Here is a 24,716-nt window from a genome sequence, read left to right as displayed (position 1 = left end):
ACGTAGTAGCAGCCATGAGGCTACATATAGGTTTTTAGTAGATATGAATAACTTCTGTGAACATAAACATGCTGCTTATTCATTCCATGCTTCATTCCCCTTTTGGCATGTAGTGGTTTCCATTAGTCAATAAGCATTTAGTTTATTGTGAAGATTTTCACATTATGGTATCTTGTTGAAAGAATAGGAAAATATTATGTGCTGTTCAAATAAGATAAATGCTGGCTTTTTTTTTTTTACATAAAAGCTTTTAAAGTTGCTGAATAAGTCTATATATTTTTCCTAGAGTTTTGAAACTGTTTTCTAAATTGCCACTAAACAAAGTCACGAATAGTGACTATCTCCTTCCATTGTATAATTTCCATCAGTCTCTGATGAGAGCTTAAGATACATTTCTTGCTACAACAGGGTGTGCTAATTAAAAGGGTTTAATTGTATATAGTCTAAATTATGATAAGGTGATTAGATTTTACAACAGGAAAATTTTAAGTTCTTGAAAAGTGAATCACATCTTGCGGTGTATTTGCATCTCTTCTCTAATGTGAATCTGCAAAGTGGCGGTAAAGGAGTAATGTGATTTAGTGGGTGGTCGCGTCTCAGTGGGCAATGACATCTGTCCAGATTAGCATCTTTTTTCTCTTCCAGCTCCATAATCTCTTGCAGCGCTTCTCCAGCTCACATTTTCCTGTCCAACATATCAAGTGTTGAGAAATGCTTCCATGTGAGCCATTCTGGCTGTTTGATACTTAGTTCCTGGTTGATTGAGGAACAGAAAGGCAGCAGATTTGACTCTTGATGGGAAGGAGGTCTTTTATTTTTTCCATCAACTATGAGTCTATCACTCAGTTCTGCATAAACTGAGAGAACCAGGAACTGGTTGGATTAGGGTGTTAGCCATCAATCAACCAGTTTGCTTTTGGTACAGAAATGAGTAAATCATTTTCTTTCCAAATCTTCTCTTCTTCCTCCTATTCTCTTTTTGTCTATTCATTGAATCCTCATATACCCAGCTAGCCACATGGTTTTCAGTTATCTTTGACTCTATCTCTCAACCCTCTTATGGCTCTGTTCTTTGTCTCCCTTCTTTGTTCACCAGTGCCCTAGTCCAGCCTCCCACTGTCTCTTGCCTGGACTAATGTCATATTCTCCTAAATGGACTCTCTGCTTTCATTTCCCCATTACGATGCTGCCAGTGCTGATAATATTATTCCTTGCCAAAAACCTTTGGTGACTTTTTGCATACAAAAATTGTGTCCCAGCTTCTTAGCATGGTTTTCAAAGCTTCCTGTAAACTCATGCTAACCAGTTTTTTTTCCGGCTTGTGTTTCCAATAACCTCTTCACTCCCAGCACACACTGACCCAGCCCTGGTTTTCCTTGTTTTATCTCTTCTTCCCTATCTCCATTTGTGGAAATCTTAGGTATTTTTCAAGGCCCAAATCAATGTCATTTTGTTCTTTGAGTTACCCAATTAGGAAGTAACCTCCCCCTACTCTAAAATATTATTACATTTAAATCTGTTATACTTTTGTTGGAGTAGATGTTACCTCTAGATGTGCTTGGGTCATCTCTCCTTCCTCTGTGTGGGACGTATGGAAAAATCTCAGTCTTCTGGTCAGGCTGATTTAGGTTTGGATCTCAGCCTTGCCAGTTACTATAAGTTTAGTTGTTTTGCACAGAGCACCTAAACTCACTCATTGTGTTTTCTCATCCTCAAGGTATCTTCAAATAACTTGCTCTTAGTGTCATGAGGGTTAAATAATTTGACTTCTGTAAAGCACATAATGCCTTCGCATAGCAAGTATTCAATAATACACATTCATTTTTGTTTTTCTTTCCTTTTTAGAATGTATGATTCTTGATATTTTACCATGCTTGGCGTCTGTTGAAAGGAATTTACTTCTATTTGTCCAATTATTACCATCAAGTCAAATCAGTGAAATTTTATTTAAGCCTATACTGTGCAGAAGACCTCAGAGTAGGTGCTGTCATGGATACAAAAGTGTATATATCATTATCCTGGCCCCTTGTCCCATAGGATTTTACAGCCTATAAATGTGGATCCAAGGCATAAATAAAAGCTAAATACTTTGTACATTTTAAAAAGGTAAATCCATCTGAACACAAATGAAAACCCAATGAATTGCCATGAGGTTAAAAGGATCTACGTACCAGAATAGAATTCAGGTATTAGTGGTGGATCTCGGATGTGTGAGATGTGAATCCAGGAGGTGTGCTAGGAAGTGGAGAAGAGCACTTGGGGTATCCGTGGAGGGGTGCTGAATTGAAGACAAAGGCCCTTCCAGTGCAATTCACTGCAAAGAAGAGTTATCACAGGGTGCTCTTTAATCATTCCTTTCACCCATCCATTTGGAAAAACAAAGTGGTGTAAGACCTTACAAGCATCAGAAAGCAAGGAGAGGGAAGTAAAGGTTTAATTAAATGCATAACTTGAGAATGTGGCATATATGGATGCAAATCTGGCTAGGTAAAATAGGAAGTTAATTTTTGAGGCAGATCTGTTTGGTATAGGAAAGTTGTGATTTTCATGGTCATCAAAGGCTAATTTGTTTTTCATCTTTATTTAGTGCTTCAAATTAAGGCTATGATTTACTGACTACCTTTGTCAAATTTGTTTTTCAGAGAGGCAGATGCTGAGACAGCATTACGAGTGCAAGGGCTTTATTGAGGGAAGGGAGTAGAGTACCTATATAATAGAAAGACAAAAGGAGAGGAAACATGTTTGGACAAGGAAAGCTTTCAGAGTAGGATGTTGCAATGACACCTGTGAAAGGAAAGGAGACAAGAAGGATTGGGCAGGGAGAGCTCAGACTATGATACAGTTCTGAGAAAGTCTCAGCCAACCCATTAGGGAGCACCAGAGCAAAAGGGTTCCATTAGAAGAGTCTCCAATTGGGTAGAAATAGCCACACAGCATTCCCACCATGATCATTCTTTAGTAGGAACTGCCTGGGAAGAGTGTCACCTTGGCTCACATGCTGTGGTGGTTCCTAATGGCCCTGCCTCTGGAAGTTGTCAGATTATTGCCCTCGTCACAGGTGAAAGGCCATTTCTTTCTTTTTTTTTTTTTTTAACATCTTTATTGGGGTATAATTGCTCTACAATGGTGTGTTAGTTTCTGCTTTATAACAAAGTGAATCAGTTATACATATACATATGTTCCCATATCTCTTCCCTCTTGCATCTCCCTCCCTCCCACCCTCCCTATCCCACCCTTCCAGGCGGTCACCGACCTGATCTCCCTGTGCTATGCGGCTGCTTCCCACTAGTTATCTACCTTACGTTTGGTAGTGTATATATGTCCATGCCTCTCTCTCGCTTTGTCACAGCTCACCCTTCCCCCTCCCCATATCCTCAAGTCCATTCTCTAGTAGGTCTGCGCCTTTATTCCTGTCTTACCCCTACGTCCTTCATGACATTTTTTTTTCTTAAATTCCATATATATGTGTTAGCATACGGTATTTGTCTTTTTCTTTCTGACTTACTTCACTCTGTATGACAGACTCTAGGTCTATCCACCTCATTACAAAGAGCTCAATTTTGTTTCTTTTTATGGCTGAGTAATATTCCATTGTATATATGTGCCACATCTTCTTTATCCATTCATCCGATGATGGGCATTTAGGTTGTTTCCATCTCCGGGCTATTGTAAATAGAGCTGCAATGAACATTTGGGTACATGACTCTTTTTGAATTTTGGTTTTCTCAGGGTATGTGCCCAGTAGTGGGATTGCTGGGTCATATGGTAGTTCTATTTGTAGTTTTTTAAGGAATCTCCGTACTGTTCTCCATAGTGGCTGTACCAATTCACATTCCCACCAGCAGTGCAAGAGGGTTCCCTTTTCTCCACACCCTCTCCAGCATTTATTGTTTCTAGATTTTTTGATGATGGTCATTCTGACTGGTGTGAGATGATATCTCATTGTAGTTTTGATTTGCATTTCTCTGATGATTAATGATGTTGAGCATTCTTTCATGTGTTTGTTGGCAGTCTGTATATCTTCTTTGGAGAAATGTCTCTTTAGGTCTTCTGCCCATTTTTGGATTGGGTTGTTTGTTTTTTTGTTACTGAGCTGCATGAGCTGCTTGTAAATTTTGGAGATTAATCTGTTGTCAGTTGCTTCATTTGCAAATATTTTCTCCCATTCTTAGGGTTGTCTTTTGGTCTTGTTTATGGTTTCCTTTGCTGTGCAAAAGCTTTGAAGTTTCATTAGGTCCCATTTGTTTAGGCCATTTCTTTCTTGATGGGATTGTACCTCAGTGGCTACTACATTACCTTTTCAATAATAAAGTATTAAAATTGAAAGTCCTTGAAAGCATTAGTGAAGATTAGGTGTTTTTTGAGGGGGAGGAAACAGCTGAGAAATTCACTAAAACAATAAAATCTTTTGTAGAAGCTGAACTTAGTGACTGACTGTTGGCTGACTTGCATTATTTAGGTGTATCACATTATTTTTCATCAGTTAAATGTGTATAATGACACATCTCCCCTACCTACCTCACAAAGTTGTAAAAAACCAAACAAAACTAAACCATAGTACATATCTAAGAGGGATGAGAGAAAAGTGAGAGTAGCATGTGGAAATGTGAGAGGCAGTACAGTATGATCGAAAGATCTATGATTAAAGTAAAGAGAAGTGGTCAAGGCTGTTCTTCTATTCATGGAGAAAGGAAATGGTTACTAAATTCAGAAAAGTTGCATAAGAAGAAAATCATTTAAAATGCATTAGGGATCTAGATATTTAAATTTTCCTATGTCTAGTCTTATTATAATACAAATAATAACCCCCTACCTGATCTTGATGATCTTGAGATTCCTACTATAGGCTTGTCTAAAACTAGGGTTATTATATGTATTTATCCTTAAAGTGAAAAATATTAATGAGTTGTTATTTTTTATTTCACAGAAAAAAGGTGATAATATAAAAAAAGTTAACTGAGACTAAGTCTTAGCTCAAGGACATACAAAAAACAGGACCTAGACTGCAAACCCTACTGTAGATTGGGTTTTCTGCTTAAACTTATTTTTGACTTCAAGAAAATTTCAGAAATGGACAGAACCACAAATTCTATACTGTATTACAAAAATAGACAACACCAACAGTGAAAAGTCTGATATCAAGAACAAGACAAATATGCCCACTCTCGCCATTTTTATTCAATATAGTACTGGAAGTCCTAGCCAGAGTAATTAGGCAAGAAAAAGAGATAAAAGACATCTAAATTGGAAAGGAAGAAGTAAAATGGTCCCTGTCAATGACATTATATTATATAGAGAAAACCCTGAAGACTCCACAAAAAAATTGTTCGGATAAATGAATTCAGTAAAGGTGCAGGATACAAAATCAATTGACAAAAATCAGTTGCTTTTCTATACCCTAACAACGAGCTATTGGAAAGAGAAATTAAAACAATTCCATTTACAATAGCATCAAAAAGAATAAAATATTTAGCAATAAATTTAGCCAAGAACATGAAAGATCTGTACACTAAACTCCACAAAACATTGATGAAAGAAATTCAAGAAGACACAAATAAATGGCAAGATACTCCATGCTCATGGATTAGAAGAATATTGTTAAACTGTCCATACTACCCAAAGCACTCTAAAGATTCAGTTCAGTCCCTTTCAAAATTCCAATGGCATTTTTCACAGAAGTAGAAAAACAATCCAAAAATTTCTGTGAACCATAAAGGGCCCCAAGTAGCCAAAGCAATCCTGCAAAGAACAAAACCACCAGAGGCATCACACTTTTTGATTTCAAACTATATTACAAAGCTATAGTAATCAAAACAGTATGTTACTGACATAAAAAAAAGACACAGACCAATTGAGCAGATTAGAGACCCTGGAAATAAACTCACGCATATATGGTCAATTTTTGACAAAGGAGCCAAGAATATACATGGGGCAAGGTTAGTCTCTTAAATAAGTGGTGTTGGGAAAACTGGACATCCACATGGCAAAGAATAAAATTGGACACCCCTTTGTCTTACACCTTACACAAAAATTAACTAAAAATGGATTAAAGCCTTGAACATAAAGCTTGAAACCATAAAGCTCCTAGAAGAAAACATAGGCAGTATGCTTTTTGCCATTGGTCTTAGCAATGTCTTTTCTACATATGTCTCCTCAGGCAAGGGGAACAAAGCAAAAATAAACAAGTGGGATGACATCAAACTTAAAAGCTTCTGCACAGCGAGGAAACCATCAAGAAAATGAAAAGGCAACCTACTGAATGGGATAAGATATTTGCAAATTATATATTTGATAAAGGGTTAGTATCCAAAATATATAAAGAAGTCATACTACCCAATTAGTAAAACAAAATAAGACAATTTAAAAATTGAGCAGAGGACCTGAACATTTTTCCAAAGAGGAGATCCAGATGGCTGACAGGTACATTAAAAGGTGTTCAACATCACTAATTATAAAGGAAATGCAAATCAAAACCATAATGAGATATCAACTCACACCTGTGAACAAGGCTTTTATCAAAAAGACAAAAAATAATAATTGCTGTGAGGTTGTGGAGAAAAGGGAACCCTTGTTTACTGTTGGTGGAAATGTAAACTGGTACAGCTACTATGGAAAACAACATGGAGGTTGCTCAAAAAATTAAAAATAGAACTACCATATGATCCATCAGTCTAACTTCTTGGTATATTTCCACAGGGAACAAAATCATTATCTCAAAGAGATCTGTACTCCCGTGTTCACTGCAGCATTATTCAAATGAGTTAGTGTATTCTGAGTCAAATGGTTAGTGCATGTTTCCTTTACTATATTGTTAGCTTCTTGTCTTTATATTAAATGTAGATCCTGCATTGCCCTTCAAAGTTTGAGTAACGCAGCACTACCTTGAGGCCCATAGCTCAGTGATGACCAAGAGGGCCTTAAAGTTCTCCTCAGCTTGACTAAACTTTAGACAGGTTTCCTCCTGACCGTAAGCTCCTGTCCTCCCTTTTCTTACAGCATTTACTTAAGAAACTTTGAAATTATAAATTCTTTCTCTGCTCCTTTGAGATGTGAATCTTCTCCCAGCCTCTTGCCAGTTTTACAACCCAGGCATGTCTTTCTCAAGGACCTCCAGGACCTGGGAGTCATCCCTTTAAAATGTAATCTTTATTAAAAAGTGTTCTCCTATCTCTACAGTCTTTGAGGTGGGGATAGGAGCCTAAGCACCAATTAGCAAACGTAGATAACCCAGTCATGTTGACCTGAATCCCCTCAGTGTTCTCCAGTACTCTTCACTAGCTCAGCCTCAGCTCTTAAAAACTTTCCCAACTTTTGTTTCAGTGGAGTTGAGATCAGTCACTCTTCCCTATTACAGTAGTCTTGAGTACTTTCTTATCTGTTTAACTTGTCTAGTGCCTTTGAGTTTCGTTGTGATTGAGATGAGGATTCTGGAGTCAGACTCTGGCCCCATTTTACTACACAAGTCACAATGTCACTGACTGAGCTACAGTTTGCTTACAAGTAAAATGGAGATAATGGTACCTTCCTACAGGATATCTGTTCATCGGTCGATGAACATTAAGCTCTTATCATGCTCTCTGGTATCGATACATATGAGGCATAATCCGTATTTTAGCCATAAAACATCCATAAATTTTAGGTCTTTTTTTTTTTGGTTAATCTACATGAAAAACATCTTGATCGTTTTTTTTAATAGGAAACTGTTGTAGTGTATTTAAAATATGTTTCCGTTTGCTATCAATATGTACATTCTCAGGATATCTACTTTGCAAAGTGAAGTCTATTTAGTTTTCAAAATAAATAAAGATAAAAATGCATCATAAATAGTGAAAGCAAGCAACCAGTTATGCATCTGATCCTGAAGTGTAATTACTTTGGGCAGTTACTCCTGAGGCCATCTTGAGAAATAGCATCTGTGAGTGAGAGACAAAACTGAAATATCATGTTTTCAGACATTCCAGCAAGCTATGTCCTCCAACAAGTGAAGGAAGCTGTGCTGTTTATATTTTGAAATTCAAAATATCTCCTACTTAGGCTATCCTGAAACCAAAAACTTAAACTAAAATTTAATTTTCTTTTAATAGATATCTTTTAAAATACCAGTTGTAATACTCTATTGTCTTAAAGCTGCATCATGAAGTGTTGCCTTATTCTCTAAATTTTAAAGAAACACACGTGAAACAACACATTTTAAACGTTGAAACTGCTTTCTTTTCCAGGGGGTGGGGGGAGGAGCATGGTAACATATAACAGGGAAGTACAATATTCTGACTACATGTCAGAATAAATGTCTATTCGTAACTGTTCCCGATTCGGTGTATGTTCTATCTGTAAAACTACTTCTCCCCTCCCTTCTCTCTCTCCAAAAGTAATCTGAGAAAAATTCACTTGAATTGCTATCTGACTTTTAACAATCTATATTCTGTTTGGAAACCCAGCTTGCAATTCTGACTGACTTACAGATAACAGTGATGATATGGATTCGTCTGAAAGGCCAAAAGTACTGCATTGATGTTCCATTCTTAAATACGGACAACATGATGGTGTTTTTTTTTTTAAGGGTCATTACCTCTTACAGTCTGTTCATTATTTTTATACTTCTTGTTAATGGACACTCCTGTAACATTAGGTTAAGATTTTTAGATTGTTTGCTCTCATCTCCCCTCCCTGCTGGAAACAGTTTTGTTTACAGGAAGGGGTTACAAAAAAGGCAGAGCCTCATACGCTGTACAGATAAAAAGACATATTGTGGTTTATGACGTCTACATGCCCACCTGGAGGGAAGGGAATTTAAGAGCAAAATAAAAAGACTGAAAATCTAAGTCAACTCAGAAACAAGACTTGTCTATGATGAAGACAGGATTTAAGTTAGAAAGTTCATTGTTATGGCCCCCAGTTGTATATATTTTATCCTAAGGCACCATTTGGTTTAATCAAATGTAGATCTGAGGCTCTCTTAACCTATCAGTTTCTTAAGACTTAATTATAAAGGTTATATTTTCAGAGGATAAAAACATTATTCATTTGTCTGTTCATGTCTTTCAGGTTTATCTTGCAGATTATGGACTTTCCTACAGATATTGTCCCAATGGGAACCACAAACAGTATCAAGAAAATCCTAGAAAAAGCCATAATGGGACAATAGAGTTTACCAGCTTGGATGCTCACAAGGGAGTAGGTAGGTTTCTTTTTTTCTTATTTTTATTTCAGAGGAATAATTAGAACAAAGAGCCTTAAGGCTCCATGAAATGACCTTTGCATAGTCAGCTTGAAGAATGAGAACATTGGTGAGATGTTTATCAAAAGTAGTGAGTTCCTGTATGCCAATGAATATTCTAACAGAGGGAGGAGATACAGACTTCGACAAGTGAAGAAGGAATAAAAGGTGTCAAGTAAGCAAAACTTGATGCTCATTTGGGACAGGAAAGTACTAGTTTGTTTAGGTTAAACTTGGAGGTCAGCAACTGAATTTTTATGCTGTAGTGACAATTACAGATTTGGTACAGGTACACATGTGAAGAATTATTCCTGTTTTTCATTGTGCCCTTATCAGAGCTTTAGAAGATACCATCTCAACAATAAGGAAATCTTTTCTGAATCTATGAAGTGTTAACTTGTGGAAATCTCTCCTAGTCGCCTTTCATATATCTTACTTATTTAAACTCACTTTGATGGTATTGGAAACACATTTGCAGGTAAATTACATACATAGTCCTTTTATTGGACATTGATTATACTGCCTTGCATTCCAAGGGAGACTTAATTCAACAATTCCCTAATTAGTTAAAGTCATAACCTATGTCTTGTATTCATTTACCATTAATTAAACCGTAGCTGTTTATTACACTGCAGTCTAAATCCAATAGCCGACCCAGAAAGCCATGGAGAAGGAAGTAGGAGGTCAATATTGAAAATATATGGTGCGGAGTCCCACTGATGGTTGCTTTGTTCACAATCAATATGGTCACTGCAACTGTACTTTCTTAGTTGCTCTGTCAGCAAGACAAAAAGTCAATCCTAATGTTATGCTAGTAAAAAAAAAAAATGGTGATTATTGAAAAACTTTGTCTTTCAAAATTATATTCTTCATAAACTTTGTTTATAAAAGTATTTTCAAATATGCTAAACCATACAAATAATTTTTAAACTGCTTTGAAAGGATCACATTTTCACTAAAAGGCAGTTAGACATTTGCACTTGTTAATGGCTGTTGAACTGTTACCCTAAACTGATACTTTCTAACGAGTTTTAGTTGGTGCAAACAACTGTATATTATTGCCTTTTCTATTAAAAGGACCATTGACCATGTAATGTAGAGGGTCTTGATCATTTTCCAGAGCAATTAAAACCCACAGTAGTTTAATGTAGGCCAGTGAGAAAGTAAAACAAATGTGTCGGTTGTATACCTTTTTCTTTTCAAGAAGAATCATAGGTTAAATTTTCTGGAATAGAAATTACCTTTTATACTCCTTATCAAAATAAGTGAAATCACTACATTTTTTTTTTCAAGGATAGTTTGGTTAGAAAAGTAGTGATTTGCCCGATATATTAGTATGAAAGAATATTTAGAAACCTGAGAGTACTTTTTGATAGTGGTGTAACTGGAAATTCATCATACAGATTCTTAAGCTTTGGTCCAATTATGTCAATGATGATATTAACTTATGGTTGGGCCACTTAGTTCAACCCATAGCTCTAATACTGATCCTATTAGATTCTGACTATTAAAAAAACATCTAGGGGCTTCCCTGGTGGCGCAGTGGTTGAGAGTCCGCCTGCCGATGCAGGGGACGTGGGTTCGTGCCCCGGTCCGGGAAGATCCCACATGCCGCGGAGCGGCTGGGCCCGTGAGCCATGGCCGCTGAGCCTGCGCGTCCGGAGCCTGTGCTCCGCAACGGGAGAGGCCACAACAGTGAGAGGCCCGCGTACCGCAAAAAGAAAAAAAAACATTTAGGAAGCCACTGTGATTGTGGAATGGGAAAGTCGAGTTGTCGTATGTTGGTCTGGTCAGTGTTTGGACTGTGGTAATTCTGGAAGTCCTCCTTAGTTATTCCATAGTTTAGGGCAGTATTTTCATTATGCCGTCTTCATGAAAGATTTGAACAAAATTTTATTCCATAGTGCATTTAAGTTTTTTGCTCCCTAAATAATAATACATGTTGATGAGTTGGGTAGATTTCACAATGCTAGGTCTTTGGAGAGAAGATTGAACTGAGAATGATGGGGAAAAGATATTATCTCTTTGGGAAGACTACTCAGGGGAGAGCCTACATTACGTATTTTTGGTATTTGAAAGTGATGAGCTGGAGTGAGTATTCATCATGGGTTTCACAAGATTTCTATAAAAATTAGATTCCCTTAATGCATTTAAAATAGAATGTACACTAAACTTTTCACCATATCTGTATTTACATGTAGGTATACATATATATGCGTATATATACACATATATGCATGTATATACACATACATGTATATATACATAGATGTAGACATACACACATATATATATATATTTGCTGAAATTTTAACATGCAGTTTTAGTCTAGCATAAAAAAAGAAAGGTTTGGTATCCTCAAATATTTGAATACTATTCATTCTTCATGTTTTACATTTAATTTTCCAAAATAAAACATTTCACTTTAGGATTTTATTAGAAATGAAGTAATCATTTAGTCATATCTAGAAACTAGAATTAAACAAGGCCATAAATCCTTATAGGTAAATGCAGAATGTCAGATTCATAAATATTCATGTGTTTACTTTCAGTACACACTATGTAGTTTAATCTCAGAAGAATCTTTTCTGTACCAGTCCAGCTATAAGCTCAAATAAATACTGAGGAAGATAATGCAAAGGAAAACATAAAGAGTAAAACAAGTTATCACTAGGAAATATAACCTCTCGTTATCAAAGCATTTGTTATGTTTTAGGTTTATCTGTGCTCGATCAGGCCCTGGGAAATATTCAGCCTTCAATGTAAAAGTGACTTACGGATTAGCAACTTAACAGATACATTGTTAACCTGATCAAACTATCTGGTCTCCGCTACCTTTGAGGTGGTTATTCAGAAACAGAAGCTAACTCTCATGTTTCTGTGGATTAGTTGGGTTTTTATAATGAAGGAGCTTGTATAAGGTGCCAGTCAGCAGTTTCACCTAAGCATTTTCTAGTTCAGCTGTGTAAGAGGGTAGCTTGTACTGTTATAAGCCAAAAAATATCAATAGAGATATATAGAGGTGAATGGACAGATGGATGAATGGATAGATAACTATTCTTGAACTGTTGTGCGTCTGTGTATCTGTATTTTTTAAATTGCAGTTATTCTTCCAAACTCAGTTCTCATATATGACCTAAAAGTGTTTTCTGAGAGGCTGAAGTGCTTCATTTAGTGTAAAATTAGAGTAATATATTTTGGGCTTATCTCATCTGTTATTAATTTTTTATTCGTAATAAAAACCAACATGTATAAACATTGACATATTTTGGGCTTGTTGCCTGATAATTACAGAGAATTATATCTGTGTCAAATATACTGTTTTAAAATTTGTTACATTCTTAGTAATGTTAAAAAGCAATATTTGGATCAATGTGTGGTATAGATTTTTGTAGATTTTTCTGCTCACTGAGGCATGCAGTCAATACCTAATTTCTCTAGAGATATACTGCATTTAACATACTGAGCTTTTTTAAATACTTCAGACTTGTGCACTGAGTGTATAATACCTGTTTTAATTTGACATCATTGATGACCATAAAATATGATATCTAAATTGCATTTTAAATGTCCATTTGTTTATATAATATGTTCAGTATCAAGGAAGGAAATATATTACATACTTTTAAAAATTTTTGCCAATTGCTACAGCATATAAAATCCAAGTCTTGTGTTATTTCTTGCACGGCTTCATTTCACTCTAATCTAGCACTCCAGCTTACAAAATGTATGTGAAATAAACTGAGAATGTGTTTTCATACTACCAAACTTGGGGAAATGACATGGTTTATACAATATTTATCTTCTTAAACAATAATTCAGAAAAGGGAACCCATTTTTCAATTATAAGATATTAAGGTAAACCAAGTTATTGATATGCTCTATTGAATCTATTAGTAGTCAGAAAAACACAATGTTGATTTTTATTTTTAAGTAAATTTCACTGCTATAAATAGTCTTTGGTTGATGTATAAATAAATTTTAATGAAGACACTATTCTTTCTGTATGACATAACCCAATTTTGACATTTAGACATGACTTTCAAAGTCTTGGCATAGGTCTTAAACTATTTGGTTGAGTTAAGAATACATATTGGTCAAATGTAAGATACCTTTGCTCTGTTGAATAACTTTTCCTAAGCCTCACACGTGTTTCATAAAAAACTGAGGCTTAGAATTTAAAAGGTACTGAAGAAATAAAAGCGACCTGGTTTATTATTTTATTTGAAATGTGACACATTGTATTCTACTTTCCTAATATCCTTTTTGAAATTGCAGTAAATTGTGGCCACCATAAAATTTCCTAGCTCTTTATACATCTGAATTGACAAACTACTGAATAACATAGGTTACTAGTTAGAAAAATAAGAATAAACTTTAAATTTATTCTGCAGATAGTCACCATTCACTTCTCAGGTGAACGTCTTACTCAGATGTTTTCTGCTTTCTTATTGTCATTTCTGAGTATATAAGCCAGTATTTTGAGCATTTAGACCCTGTCTGCTTAAGGCAAAAGTTTTCTAGTTCACTTTATTATTTCCTAGCAAATCTTGTTTTTCTTCCTACTTGATAATGTTACTCTATGTAAGAAAAAAACTCAACAGGAAACACTTTAGGCAAATAATCAGAGCCATTTTGGGATTAACACTGATACTTTTCTTTTTCTCCCAGTTCTTTCATTCCATTTGGTGAATTGCACCCAGATAATTTTACTCCAGTTTGTCATTAGAATAAGGACCAGTCCTCCAATGTGATTTCTTTGTTGTTCTCATTTCAGCTTGGAAGGACCGTTTAACACTTTATAAATTAATGTTTTAATTAAACATTCTTCTTCATCAGAATGAAGTAGTTTTACAGAAATAGTGTCATGTAAGGATAGTTGCATGAAAAATTTTGTTAGTGTTACAGCTTAGACCTCAGGATCTGCTGCTTATTTCTTCCTTGCCAATACAACTGTCTTTGGTCAGTATGTCTTTTGGTGTTTTAAGTTAAAATGCCTGCTTCAAATACTTCCCTAACTGTAGAAGGGTATATGTTATGTTGTCTAAATGGTGCAAAACTAACAATGGAGGCAAAGTAATTGGTAGATTGAGTGGAGTGTTGGCTCTGGATTCTGAAAGATTTGGATTTCAATACAGAGCTCTGTGACTTTTTGCTGTGTGATACTGAGCAAGTTATTTAACCTCTCTGAGCCTCTATTTTCTTATTTGTCAACAGGGTTAATGATACCTCATATTGTTAGGATGATTAAATAAGATGATATAAAAGCAGTAGAGTGTCTGGCACGGTAGCAGCTTCATAAATCACATTGATCGTTTTTATTTTAATTATGTATTCTAGTGTCAGCTGTTTCTGGAATCTGCTTTCTAGTGAAATCGAATTCAAGTCCCACCCCACCTGTGCCTTTTTTTTTTTTGGTTAGTCTTGGCAATACTTTATCATTTAGAAATGTTGAGCAACTGAGAACACCACAGGCTTTCAGTGAAAAGATTCATTTACATTGTTCCATATTAATATGTGAAATAAAAATTAGATGCTAAATTATATTTAGAAAGTGACAAGAGAATATTGATAACTAAATCTTCCTGTATTTCTAAGCAGAAGTACCATAAGTAAAAGTGTGACTTTAGGAAATCTATATGAAAATATGCTGCTAATGATTATGTTAACTATCAAATGCAACTGAAAAACCTTATGTATTACAATAAATTATACAGAAATACAAATTATACAAAACCAAAATAATCCATAATATATGTTTCAACTTTCAAATTAAAAAATATTTTCATTGTTAGATGTTAATTAGTAGTCTTCCTCAACTATGATCAATTCTTTTTTTAAATTTTCAGCATTTTATTTAATTGTTTTCAAATATACAGGAAATAGTAGAATAATATAGTAAATATCCAAATATTCAATTCCTAGATTCAACAGTTATCATTATCATATCATTTATATTTTGATGATGTACTTTATTTAAACTTAAAGATATATGATCAGTTCATTGTGTTAATTACATACCCACTCATAGATGCTAATATTGTCATCCAAAATATTTTAATTAATTTAACCAGTGTTAAAATTACTCTTCTGTATGTAGTAGATGGAGAAAAGACATAATCGCTTGTACAGTGTTAGAGTTTAACTTCTCAAAAACACATCACACTTTGCAGTTTGTTTCCCTGAGAGGGAATTTCAGGGAAAGGTGTGTACTTGGAAACATTTTTAATCCTTTCATCTCTCTGTTTAATGGTGGGAAAGAGTGACTATAGAATTTTTTTTTTTAACATTACATGTATGTCTGCAGAACTTACTGGAAACAGTGAGTGGTAAAACATTTACCTAACGATAATTATTAATGTATATATGCAGTAAAAGAAAATAAAAGTTTGAAAAATGTGGTGCTGTATTTTCATTAGGTAAAACTGAACTATGATAGTGAAGTAAGTTAACTCTCGAAGGGCTATTTCAAATGAAGACCAGTTTATGAAAGATTGGCTTCAGAAATCTAAATGACTTGTCATTACTTACAGCTTCATATCAATTAATCCCTCAGTTGGGGGGTTGGGGGAAGTGGCTGGGAAGGTTCATTCCATTTTAATTCTGATTGTTTTTCCTCAGAGGGCCTCTTGTGTGTAGCCTATGTCGTCCAAACAGGTGCCAGAATATAATTTTTTGAAAATTAGAGGATGTGAATTTTTTTAAGTGGTGGTAATCAGGAATAGCCATAATGGAAAAGGGATTTGTGAACACATCTGTACAAATGGAACCATTCCATTATTAATGGGAGATTTATTACTGAAGAAATCACTACAAAGCAGTGTGGTAGAGATTGTGTTTTTATTTTAATAGGGGAGCCAAGTCTTGCATTAGGACATTGTTGAAGCTTGTGCAGAAAGTAAACAGTACCCATGGGACCGTCGCATTCTGCTTGATGGAAGGGCCTTTAATAAATCCGGTACTCTAATAGCAGTTAAGATAGAGTATGTGTAAGAGCTAATCTTGTCTTCTGCTTTTATAGTAACTTATGTATGGTGACCAAAAGTAGTTACGATGTGCTAGCAGCATTGTTCTTTGTAGATGACTTTTTAAAGTAAACTAAGTTTACTGAGTGACTTTTCAGAATGTATGTAATGAAAGGTAATAAAACCAGGATACCTGTTTACGGCGGGTTTAACAGCCGTGTATTGCACTTATCCCTACACACATGAACATTCAAGTAATGGTAGAAGTGTGAGCCAGGCTATTGTTTTATAACAGTTTGGAATGGTTATAAAAATGAGTTTATTTTGTGGGATTTTATTAATGTTTTAATCATTATTTCAGTAATATTTGTTATATTTGACATGTTTCTTAGATATTTTTGTCCTTCTTTTGAAATCAGTTACTTTAAAAAAAAAATACAGAAAATTATCATGAAATTAGTCTATGGCACTAGTCTGTAGTTTTATATAAATGATATTTACAGTGGCCTCAAAATGTTCTTTTACTGTATATTTTTATGAAAAGCCATCTTATATTAGATTATGGAAACCTCTCTTTGGCTTTAAAATTTACTTCCCACCACCTGCACCCCACCCCTCATGCACATTATTTCTTTACCTTTATATTTTTTATTCAGGAGATTTGATCAGAAGTTCGCTTTAGCACTGCTTATATCTAAAATAATATTTGTAAAATTTTAGATCCGTGTACCCAAAACAGCAGGCGTATGTATCCTGTGCTTTTTCATTTAACTGAAAAATCTTAAGAAAGACCCGTTTTTTAATAGTGTACACTAGATGGCAGTTTCGTCATATTTTCCGATTTCCAGTGCTGCTAGTCTGAGTGGAACAGGAAAGGCCATCAGTGTTTAGTCTGCACTTGAAGGGTCTCTGCATGACCAATGCAGACCCCATGGACTTCCTGGAACATGTGTTAGCAATTGAGCCGCAGACATTTCTTTCTTTGTTTTACTGCTTGGCTCTTTGAGAAAGTGTCGGTGCCAGGTTATGGGTTGTCTGGATCATGTCAGAGGCCATGGAGATCAAGTTCATGTGACAGGCCAGACTCAGGAAGGATGAAGTTGGAGGAGGTGAGGAAACTGACCCTTACTTTCAACAGCAAGAAGTCACTGCCTTTCTGTGGACCGGGGCCAAACGCCTGGGCGTTTAAGCTTTACTCCAGCTGAACAAACAAAACACATCGCCCATTTGGCTTTTTCATATTTCATCAGTGGTAGTTCATTCAGTGATTTCTCTATTTCTCAAAAATGACTTATCCCTCATCTTGCTCTCTTAATGCTTATTCCTATAGCCCTGTCCAGACGAAGTGACCTTGAAATCCTCGGCTACTGCCTGCTGCGGTGGTTATGTGGGAGACTGCCCTGGGAGCAGAACCTGGAGGACCCTGTGGCTGTCCAGACAGCTAAAACAAAGTACGGATTTTCAAGTATTCCGTTATGTACAGCACCAGGTCTGAAGGGACACATTAAAGCGAGTTAATATCTCAGAGAAGACTGCCATTTAACCTATTCATTCATTCAACCTATTCATTCAATAGGATAGCCAAAGCAAATTTCTTAAATTTGAAAAATATTTTAAAAAACCCGAACAGCTTACAGACATAAAATCCATTAAGCTAACACCTATGAGATCATATGTATGAGAGTTGTAATACAAAATAAAAAGTGAAATATTTGTTCCTTCACACGGTGTTTTCCAAAACTTAGATTCTAGGTGGTGGTATTTTCAAGGAAGAGTATTTTCAGATTAGCATTGTATAAGTATATGGAGTTAGTGTGAGCTTGGTGTGATTGATATTAACTGTGCAAAGCAACAAAGTGAAATGGGACAAACAGGGCTTATATTTTTCAAGTGAGGGCAACATGCATTGTTTTTAATCCTGTTATTGGGGGGAGTGTACGTTTTGTTTCTTAAGGAAGAAACAAACAATTTGTATATGAGGTGTTTATGTAAGAAATCATTTTGCAGCCACATAAACATTTTAATATTCCACATTCAATTTTTATCACCTAAACTCTATTAGGGTGAGAATTAGGTTAGACTGAGAATAGAGTGGGTTACTATTTTACTGTTTTTCTCACTGATCAGGCCTAACAAAAAGTCAATTGCATGTAGCACAGCATAGCCAGGTTTTCATTATGCACCAAGATATTCTCAACAGTAGTTATCCACAGATACAATATCGCAATTGGAAAAAGCAGCTGTATTTTAATAGGGCAAGTCACAACAGAAGTTTAAAAAGGGGTAGCTAGCTGATCCATAGAAATCAGTCTTTCTAATTCAGTGTGGCATCAGTTCTTAAGAGAGAGGAAAGCTAGCCTGCAGATACAAAATAATGCAGATTACATTGGTAAATACTGACATATATTGTATGAAATATTTCTCCACTTGGAATCTTGAGCGTCCTAGTCCCTTTCCCAAAACTAACACATTTATATGTCAGTATTAGAACTGTCTAATCAGTTACTTATTGCGGTGACTGATGTGTCCATATAACCCTCAGGTGACTAACATTTTTCAATATATGGGTCAAGTCAAAGGACAGCAACGGGCATATATAAAGGCTTGGTTTCCAATTTTCTACCTCAGTTTACCTAATTTGAATAAAATAGTTTATTTAAAAGACTAACATTTTAATTCCAATGATCCTATATGTGTTTTTCTTTTAATAAGACCTACTAGTATTATTTTAGTCTTTTATCAATATGCATATATAGATGCCATCATTGTATATGTCTCTAATGAATATACCTACATGTATGTATTTGAATATAATAGGGTATTACATAAATAATAAAATATAATGCTAATAAACATAATCTCCATTTGTATTTTGGGGCCCCTTGCATATATTAATATATTCATTTTGACCTGATTACTAATATAAACCTATTGACCAATAAAGCTAATATTGTATTATGAAGTTTATAATTAAGACATATGTATAATTAAGATACGTACAGATATATATCTTATGTATATATAAGACATGTTCAAACTTTTTATATAATACATAATCGTAATTTATTTAACTTGCTGAGAAGGCATAACGCTGAATTTCCCCATAAGGGCAGGCTTGTATATTTAACCATAATACTGTATCCCATATGCCCTTTATTTTCCTAACATAGGGTAATATTAGATCAGTGCATTTATTGTTGCAATTCTGCCTATGCCTGAGTTTGTGAATCACACATTCATATCAGTAATTTTAGTTGAATGTTTATATATTTGTGGCTGAAGCAACTTAAGAGATTTGTACTTGTTCAGTCTAAAACACTGGGAAGTGTTAGAATAATGGGTTTTTTGTTTTGTTTTTTGGATATTTCTTGTTAACCTGTTTAATCATGGCATAGCATAAAGCAACTGCCCAATTGAGAACAATATACATAAAATATTAAATAATTTGCCCCTCCCCAGTGCTGAGTACCTGAGGAGAAATATCCTGAAAATCCAGATAACATTTTTCTATGTATTCTTTTCTTAAGGTTTTTTTTTTTAAAAATCATGTATCCCTACTTCTACATTTCTACACGTACAGACCTTGTATTAAAGCATTTATACTGTAGTTCTACATTTAGTTTCTAGGTGATTGATATAAAATCGATCAGTGAGATTGAAGGGATCTCCCCCATCCACTTACCCTCTTACCCATTACAGGTGGGTGAAAAAAAAAAGTATGGAAAGTCACATTACTGGTGACCCACAGAGTTTTGTTTTCTAATCAAAACAGTAAATCACAGGATTGCAAACAAATTCACTGTGTGTTACTCTGTTTTCTTTTAGTCTGTTGGATGAGCTGCCTGAGTCGGTGCTTAAATGGGCTCCTTCCGGAAGCAGTTGCTGTAAGTCAGGTGATAACTTCTGCCTTCTCCTATACGATTTACAGCTCACCACATTTGTCACTCTTGTTTTGTAGCTTTTGCTGCACCCAGTCCCATTCCCATAGTGATGGGAAGAAACTCTCCAGGGTTACAGATACGTTGCTAGAGAAGAGATTGTTTAGATCCTTTTCATCAGGACACAAGAATGCTGCAAGAATATACGCAGGCAGCGTTCTGGGCTCTGCTGATGGCATTGCTTTCTTTTAGATGTATATTTGGGGAATCATGCACAGGTTTAATGGTCAACTGTATCTGGTATCTCCAGAGTGGACTTTCTGTTTCTGTTCCTATGTGTGTTGCTGAAAGAAGAGAAAGTTGATCTAAGGAAAGACTACTTTCAATTAATAATTTAAAAAACCAAACCATTAAACACTTGAATGCTGTTTAGACTTGGGTTATAGTCTGACTCAACAGCCAGAAAAAAATTTTTGGATTGGCAAGGCATATGACCTTGGGATTCGGAGTATATTTCAGTGAACAGGTTTCTCTTTCATGTTAGTATAGACCATTTCGGAATTCTTTAATTGGTAGTACTATCAGTAAAAATAGTAAGGCAATTCAGAATTACCCAAGTGCTGCATGGCACATTGTTCAGCACCGAGTTAACCACCGAGTTAGACTGCCTCACAGAGCAGAGCCTGCTTCTGCTGTCCGGCTTGCTTTCTGTCCAAGACGATAGGCAGAGTGAATCTTGATCTCTGTTTCTACCGGGCAACTTCGAAGTTAGCTTTTAGCTGACTTATGAAAGTAAATATGTACGCTGAGTGTCTAGAAAAGGTCAAATAGTATCAGTTTCCACATGAGAGTTTAAAAGTAGAGTTAAATCATCTTAAACTTATACTTACAGCCCTTCTTTGACCAGAAACCAAAATTTTCATTTCCTTAGGAAATGAACAGACCAGTTCTGTTTTCCCACCTCCATTTCCCAAATCCCACAAGTCTACCCAGTATGAGTCTTCTGCTTCCCACCCTCTGTTGTCTCTTTCCTTCTGATGGAGGGAGGCAAACGGGAGAGTAGTATTCTCATTTTGGGGGATGGGTTGAAAGATGAAAACTTTTCATTTATGTAACTGCACTGAGTAACTCAGTCAATATGCCAGTATTCCTTTCTGGCTAATATTCTTATTGGCATTTTTACCAAGTCACACAGCTTTCATTTTACTCAACAGGACAGCAAAAAGAGAGATGAGGAGATGTTAAAAATTTTTTTAAATTGTGTATCTCTTTTCTTGTCTCTCATGCACAAAAGGTAACTGTTCAGTTTAGGATTAGGAAAGAAAGCCCATGTGCCCTGGATTGTACACAATAAATGCTTATGGGCCAGTGTATATTTCTGGGACACTGCTGTTGCTAAATATAATATTTGAGTGGCACGAGAAATGGTGGGAGGGGTGCCAGGCTCCTCTTTTTCGGTACAAACCATTTGTTTGGGTCTATACTATTCTTTTATAAAATGCAGATTTCTATTTCTAAAGCACAAAATGTTGAAACTTTATTATTAACTATAATATATATTAACTATAATATATAACTATAATAAATATTATTATTTATTATTAAGGTCTCTCTAGTTGGTTATGCTTAGGAGAGTGGGTATTGCTAGCATGAGAATCCGATTTACAAAAGGTTTATTACTAAGACATTTTATGAAAACAGCTGAGAAGTTTGCAACATGCATGTCCAATTCAGTGTAATAATATCAATAATAGTTTCAAAAGTTTCTACCTCTTGAAACGATAGTAATGATACTTAATATTTCACTAGCTTAAAAAGCAGATGATTCAAGAATATCATAATTTCATACTGCTCAAAGCATTTGTTTTATAACTCTGGAAATATGCTAGTAAATTAAAAGGTGTACTTAATATAATAAATCCAGATCTTGAAAGGCTAACATTTAAACCAGTACTATATCACAATCATCTAAGCATCAGGTTTATCATAATATATTCGTAACAGAGGTGGCCCTTTTCTTTTTCTCCCTCTCCTACCTCACTGGGACCTCATTTTTTCAAACCCCAGACCCATGAAGGCTTTGCAGCACAGCTACTATCAGCTGGTGGGGTGCCAGGAGTCTTCCATTGTCTTCTAACAGTGATTTGTGAAAAGTGTCCCCAACATATTCAGCTCTCTTATTCATTTGGGATATTCTGGTTAATAGAATTGTAATATATACCAAACTGGGCTTACCAATCTTGAAAGGAACAAAGAACAACAGAATATTCATATTAAAATGGTAGTGGATGTAAGTTAATCTTTTTTCTTTTGGATCATCTCTTCAAGAATTGGATGCCCCCACAAGGGGCTTCTGGAAACATGAGTTATAAATGTGATGAAGCTGCAGCACTTCCTAGTTACAGAGATCTGGTCGAGCGAGTGCTAGATAACAGAATTTGACATCTTATACATTAGAGAGGAAAAAAGGTTGCAGAATTGCCACAGTATCCAAAAAACCAAAAAAACTCTGGAGCCAAGAGTTTTCATTTTAGCTGCAATAGCCTTATGTTCCTGGAAAATAGTTGTGGACAATACAGTGTAAAATGGTCACTCTCTGACTTTCCTTGGTGCGGGGGGGGGGGGGGGGGGGGGGCGGGGGGGAGGAGGGGTGCGGAGAGAATGACTATTCCTTTTGGAATTTTTCCCTGTAGGGAGTGAAACCCAGTGTCTCTGCAGTTCCCCACTTGAAAGGAGGTAGGCCTGGAAGGGAGCAAAGATTTAGGAAGTCAGTTCTGACAAGCCACGAAGCTTCCCCAATTTCCCCACCATAGGATATGAACAACTTAGTGAGAAAGTAAGAGGTACTTGTGTCTGGGTCAGTAATAAGTTTTTGAAGAGGAAAGGCTTGAAAAACTAGTTTATGGAGTATAAACATCTCTGTTAACAAATGAAAATATGCCAGTTTTTAAACAGTGTATGGTATTATCACTTATATCTCAGATTGAACCTCCACCTGAAACAAAAATGCAAACTACATTTGTTGTAAAGTGGCTATATTTCTAATTTTTGGTTACTGACTCTACTTGTACTGTATTTCAAAGTTTGTAGTTCATAACTTCTTTTGTGGGGAGGTTACTATACCATTCTAGGGAAGAGAAAAATTGAAAGGTGGCAACTTCTCATCCTTGTGCTCTAAATCAGAAAGGCTATGCCATGATTGCCCTGGGCTAGCTAGGTATGCAGGACTTGAGCGAGGTTCGGCAAATTCTAAAGTCAGTCACGGCTAAAACTGTAGAATTCAAGGTCATTTCTGAATGAACTGTTGTAATCTCAAAATCAAAGCCTTAATTACAATTTGCAATGATTTCTTCCTTTAAAGTAAGGACGTTTATAGTATTTTTTGTTTGCTTTTGTTTGGTATTTTTGTTTGTTTACATTTTTAACTGAATTTTTAAAACTTCAAAAAATGTATTTTTAACTGAATTTTTAAAATTTCAGAAAAAAAGTGTGAAGTATGGCTGGTTCTGTTATATTATTCATGTAGTTCTTAGTAGTTGCATCCTATAAATCAAAATCACTAACTATAATTTTAAAAATTTGCTTCTTTTGATGAGTGAATTGTAAACATTATCAACAAAGATATGTTAAAAAAAAAAAACCCACTAGTCTCTCCCATCTTGTCCAGTCTGTAGGTCACTAGATTTCAGTCATTTTTGGATATCATTTAAAGAGTACTTTCCTGTTGAACTGTTCATTCTTAGTTTCTTTGAAGGGGATGTATGTGTGTGCGTGCACTTGCTTGTGTAAGAGAAAAACAACAGAGATTTTGAGAATATTGGAGTTTGAAATTTTTTCCCATTATGAATGACATTAAAAAAATTTAATACTTCACAGGTGAAATAGCCCAGTATTTGGTATGTGCTCATAATTTAGCATATGATGAAAAGCCAAACTATCAAATGCTCAAGAAAATTCTGAACCCAAGTGGAATACCTTTAGGACCACTGGAATTTTCCCCTAAAGGAGAGAGCTTAAATGTGCGTACTCCAAATAATCAAAAGGTAAGTAACAGTCCCTGGAATCCAGTGATGACCTCTGTGAAGCTTATGTACCAAATGAAGTTGTTTGAGGTGTCAAAATGAGTCTGACAGTCCTGTTTCTTACTTATATCTAATTCTTATATCCCCTGAGCTCCGAGAAATTTTACTGAAGGTTCCTTTGACTTGTTGTCTTCAAGAGAAAAATAGTAGGATCTGTGGCCTGTTGTGTATTATTAAAGAAATAAAGCAGTCACTGATGTCACAGAGATAGGACTAGGATAAGATATTAAAGGCGAATCCAGCTTTATTCATGGAAACCTTTTTTGCTGCTTTTCTTCAGATTTTCTTTAGCCATCCCTCTGTTTTTGCTTACTCTTGGCCATAATTTGGTGGTGGTAATAATATTCTTAAATTTTACCAGAATATTTGTATGTGCTGATTCTTCAATCTATAGAAACAATTCTTTTTTGCAAAAAGTTATTTTTTAAAGTTACACCTTCCACTTTATCTTCCAACTGACTCCCTCACAGCAACATTTTTTAAAAAAATTAGAACTGGAAACAACACAAAAGAATTAGAACTTGAAATATTTTTTAAGAAGGTGGGAGAAGCCTTGAGACTGCTATCAACAACA

At 35.4% G+C, this 24,716-nt stretch overlaps 1 protein-coding gene across 6 annotated transcripts in view; it reads left to right on the top strand.

Annotated features, from left to right (window-relative positions):
- Nucleotides 1-24,716, top strand: part of VRK2 (VRK serine/threonine kinase 2) — a 96,989-nt gene that overhangs the window by 60,377 nt on the left and 11,896 nt on the right. For 3 of the 6 annotated variants that reach the window (XM_067704990.1, XM_067704994.1, XM_067704991.1), the window contains 4 exons: nucleotides 9,046-9,178; nucleotides 17,513-17,633; nucleotides 20,008-20,075; nucleotides 23,937-24,103. In XM_067704990.1, coding sequence (XP_067561091.1) covers nucleotides 9,046-9,178; nucleotides 17,513-17,633; nucleotides 20,008-20,075; nucleotides 23,937-24,103 — 489 coding nt within the window. The remainder of the gene's footprint in view (nucleotides 1-9,045; nucleotides 9,179-17,512; nucleotides 17,634-20,007; nucleotides 20,076-23,936; nucleotides 24,104-24,716) is intronic. The other 3 variants (XM_067704992.1, XM_067704995.1, XM_067704993.1) reach the window with 2 other exon arrangements.

Source organism: Pseudorca crassidens, chromosome 14 (genome assembly GCF_039906515.1).
Source record: "Pseudorca crassidens isolate mPseCra1 chromosome 14, mPseCra1.hap1, whole genome shotgun sequence".
NCBI lineage: Eukaryota > Metazoa > Chordata > Mammalia > Artiodactyla > Delphinidae > Pseudorca > Pseudorca crassidens.
This window is presented reverse-complemented; position numbering and strand designations above follow the sequence as displayed.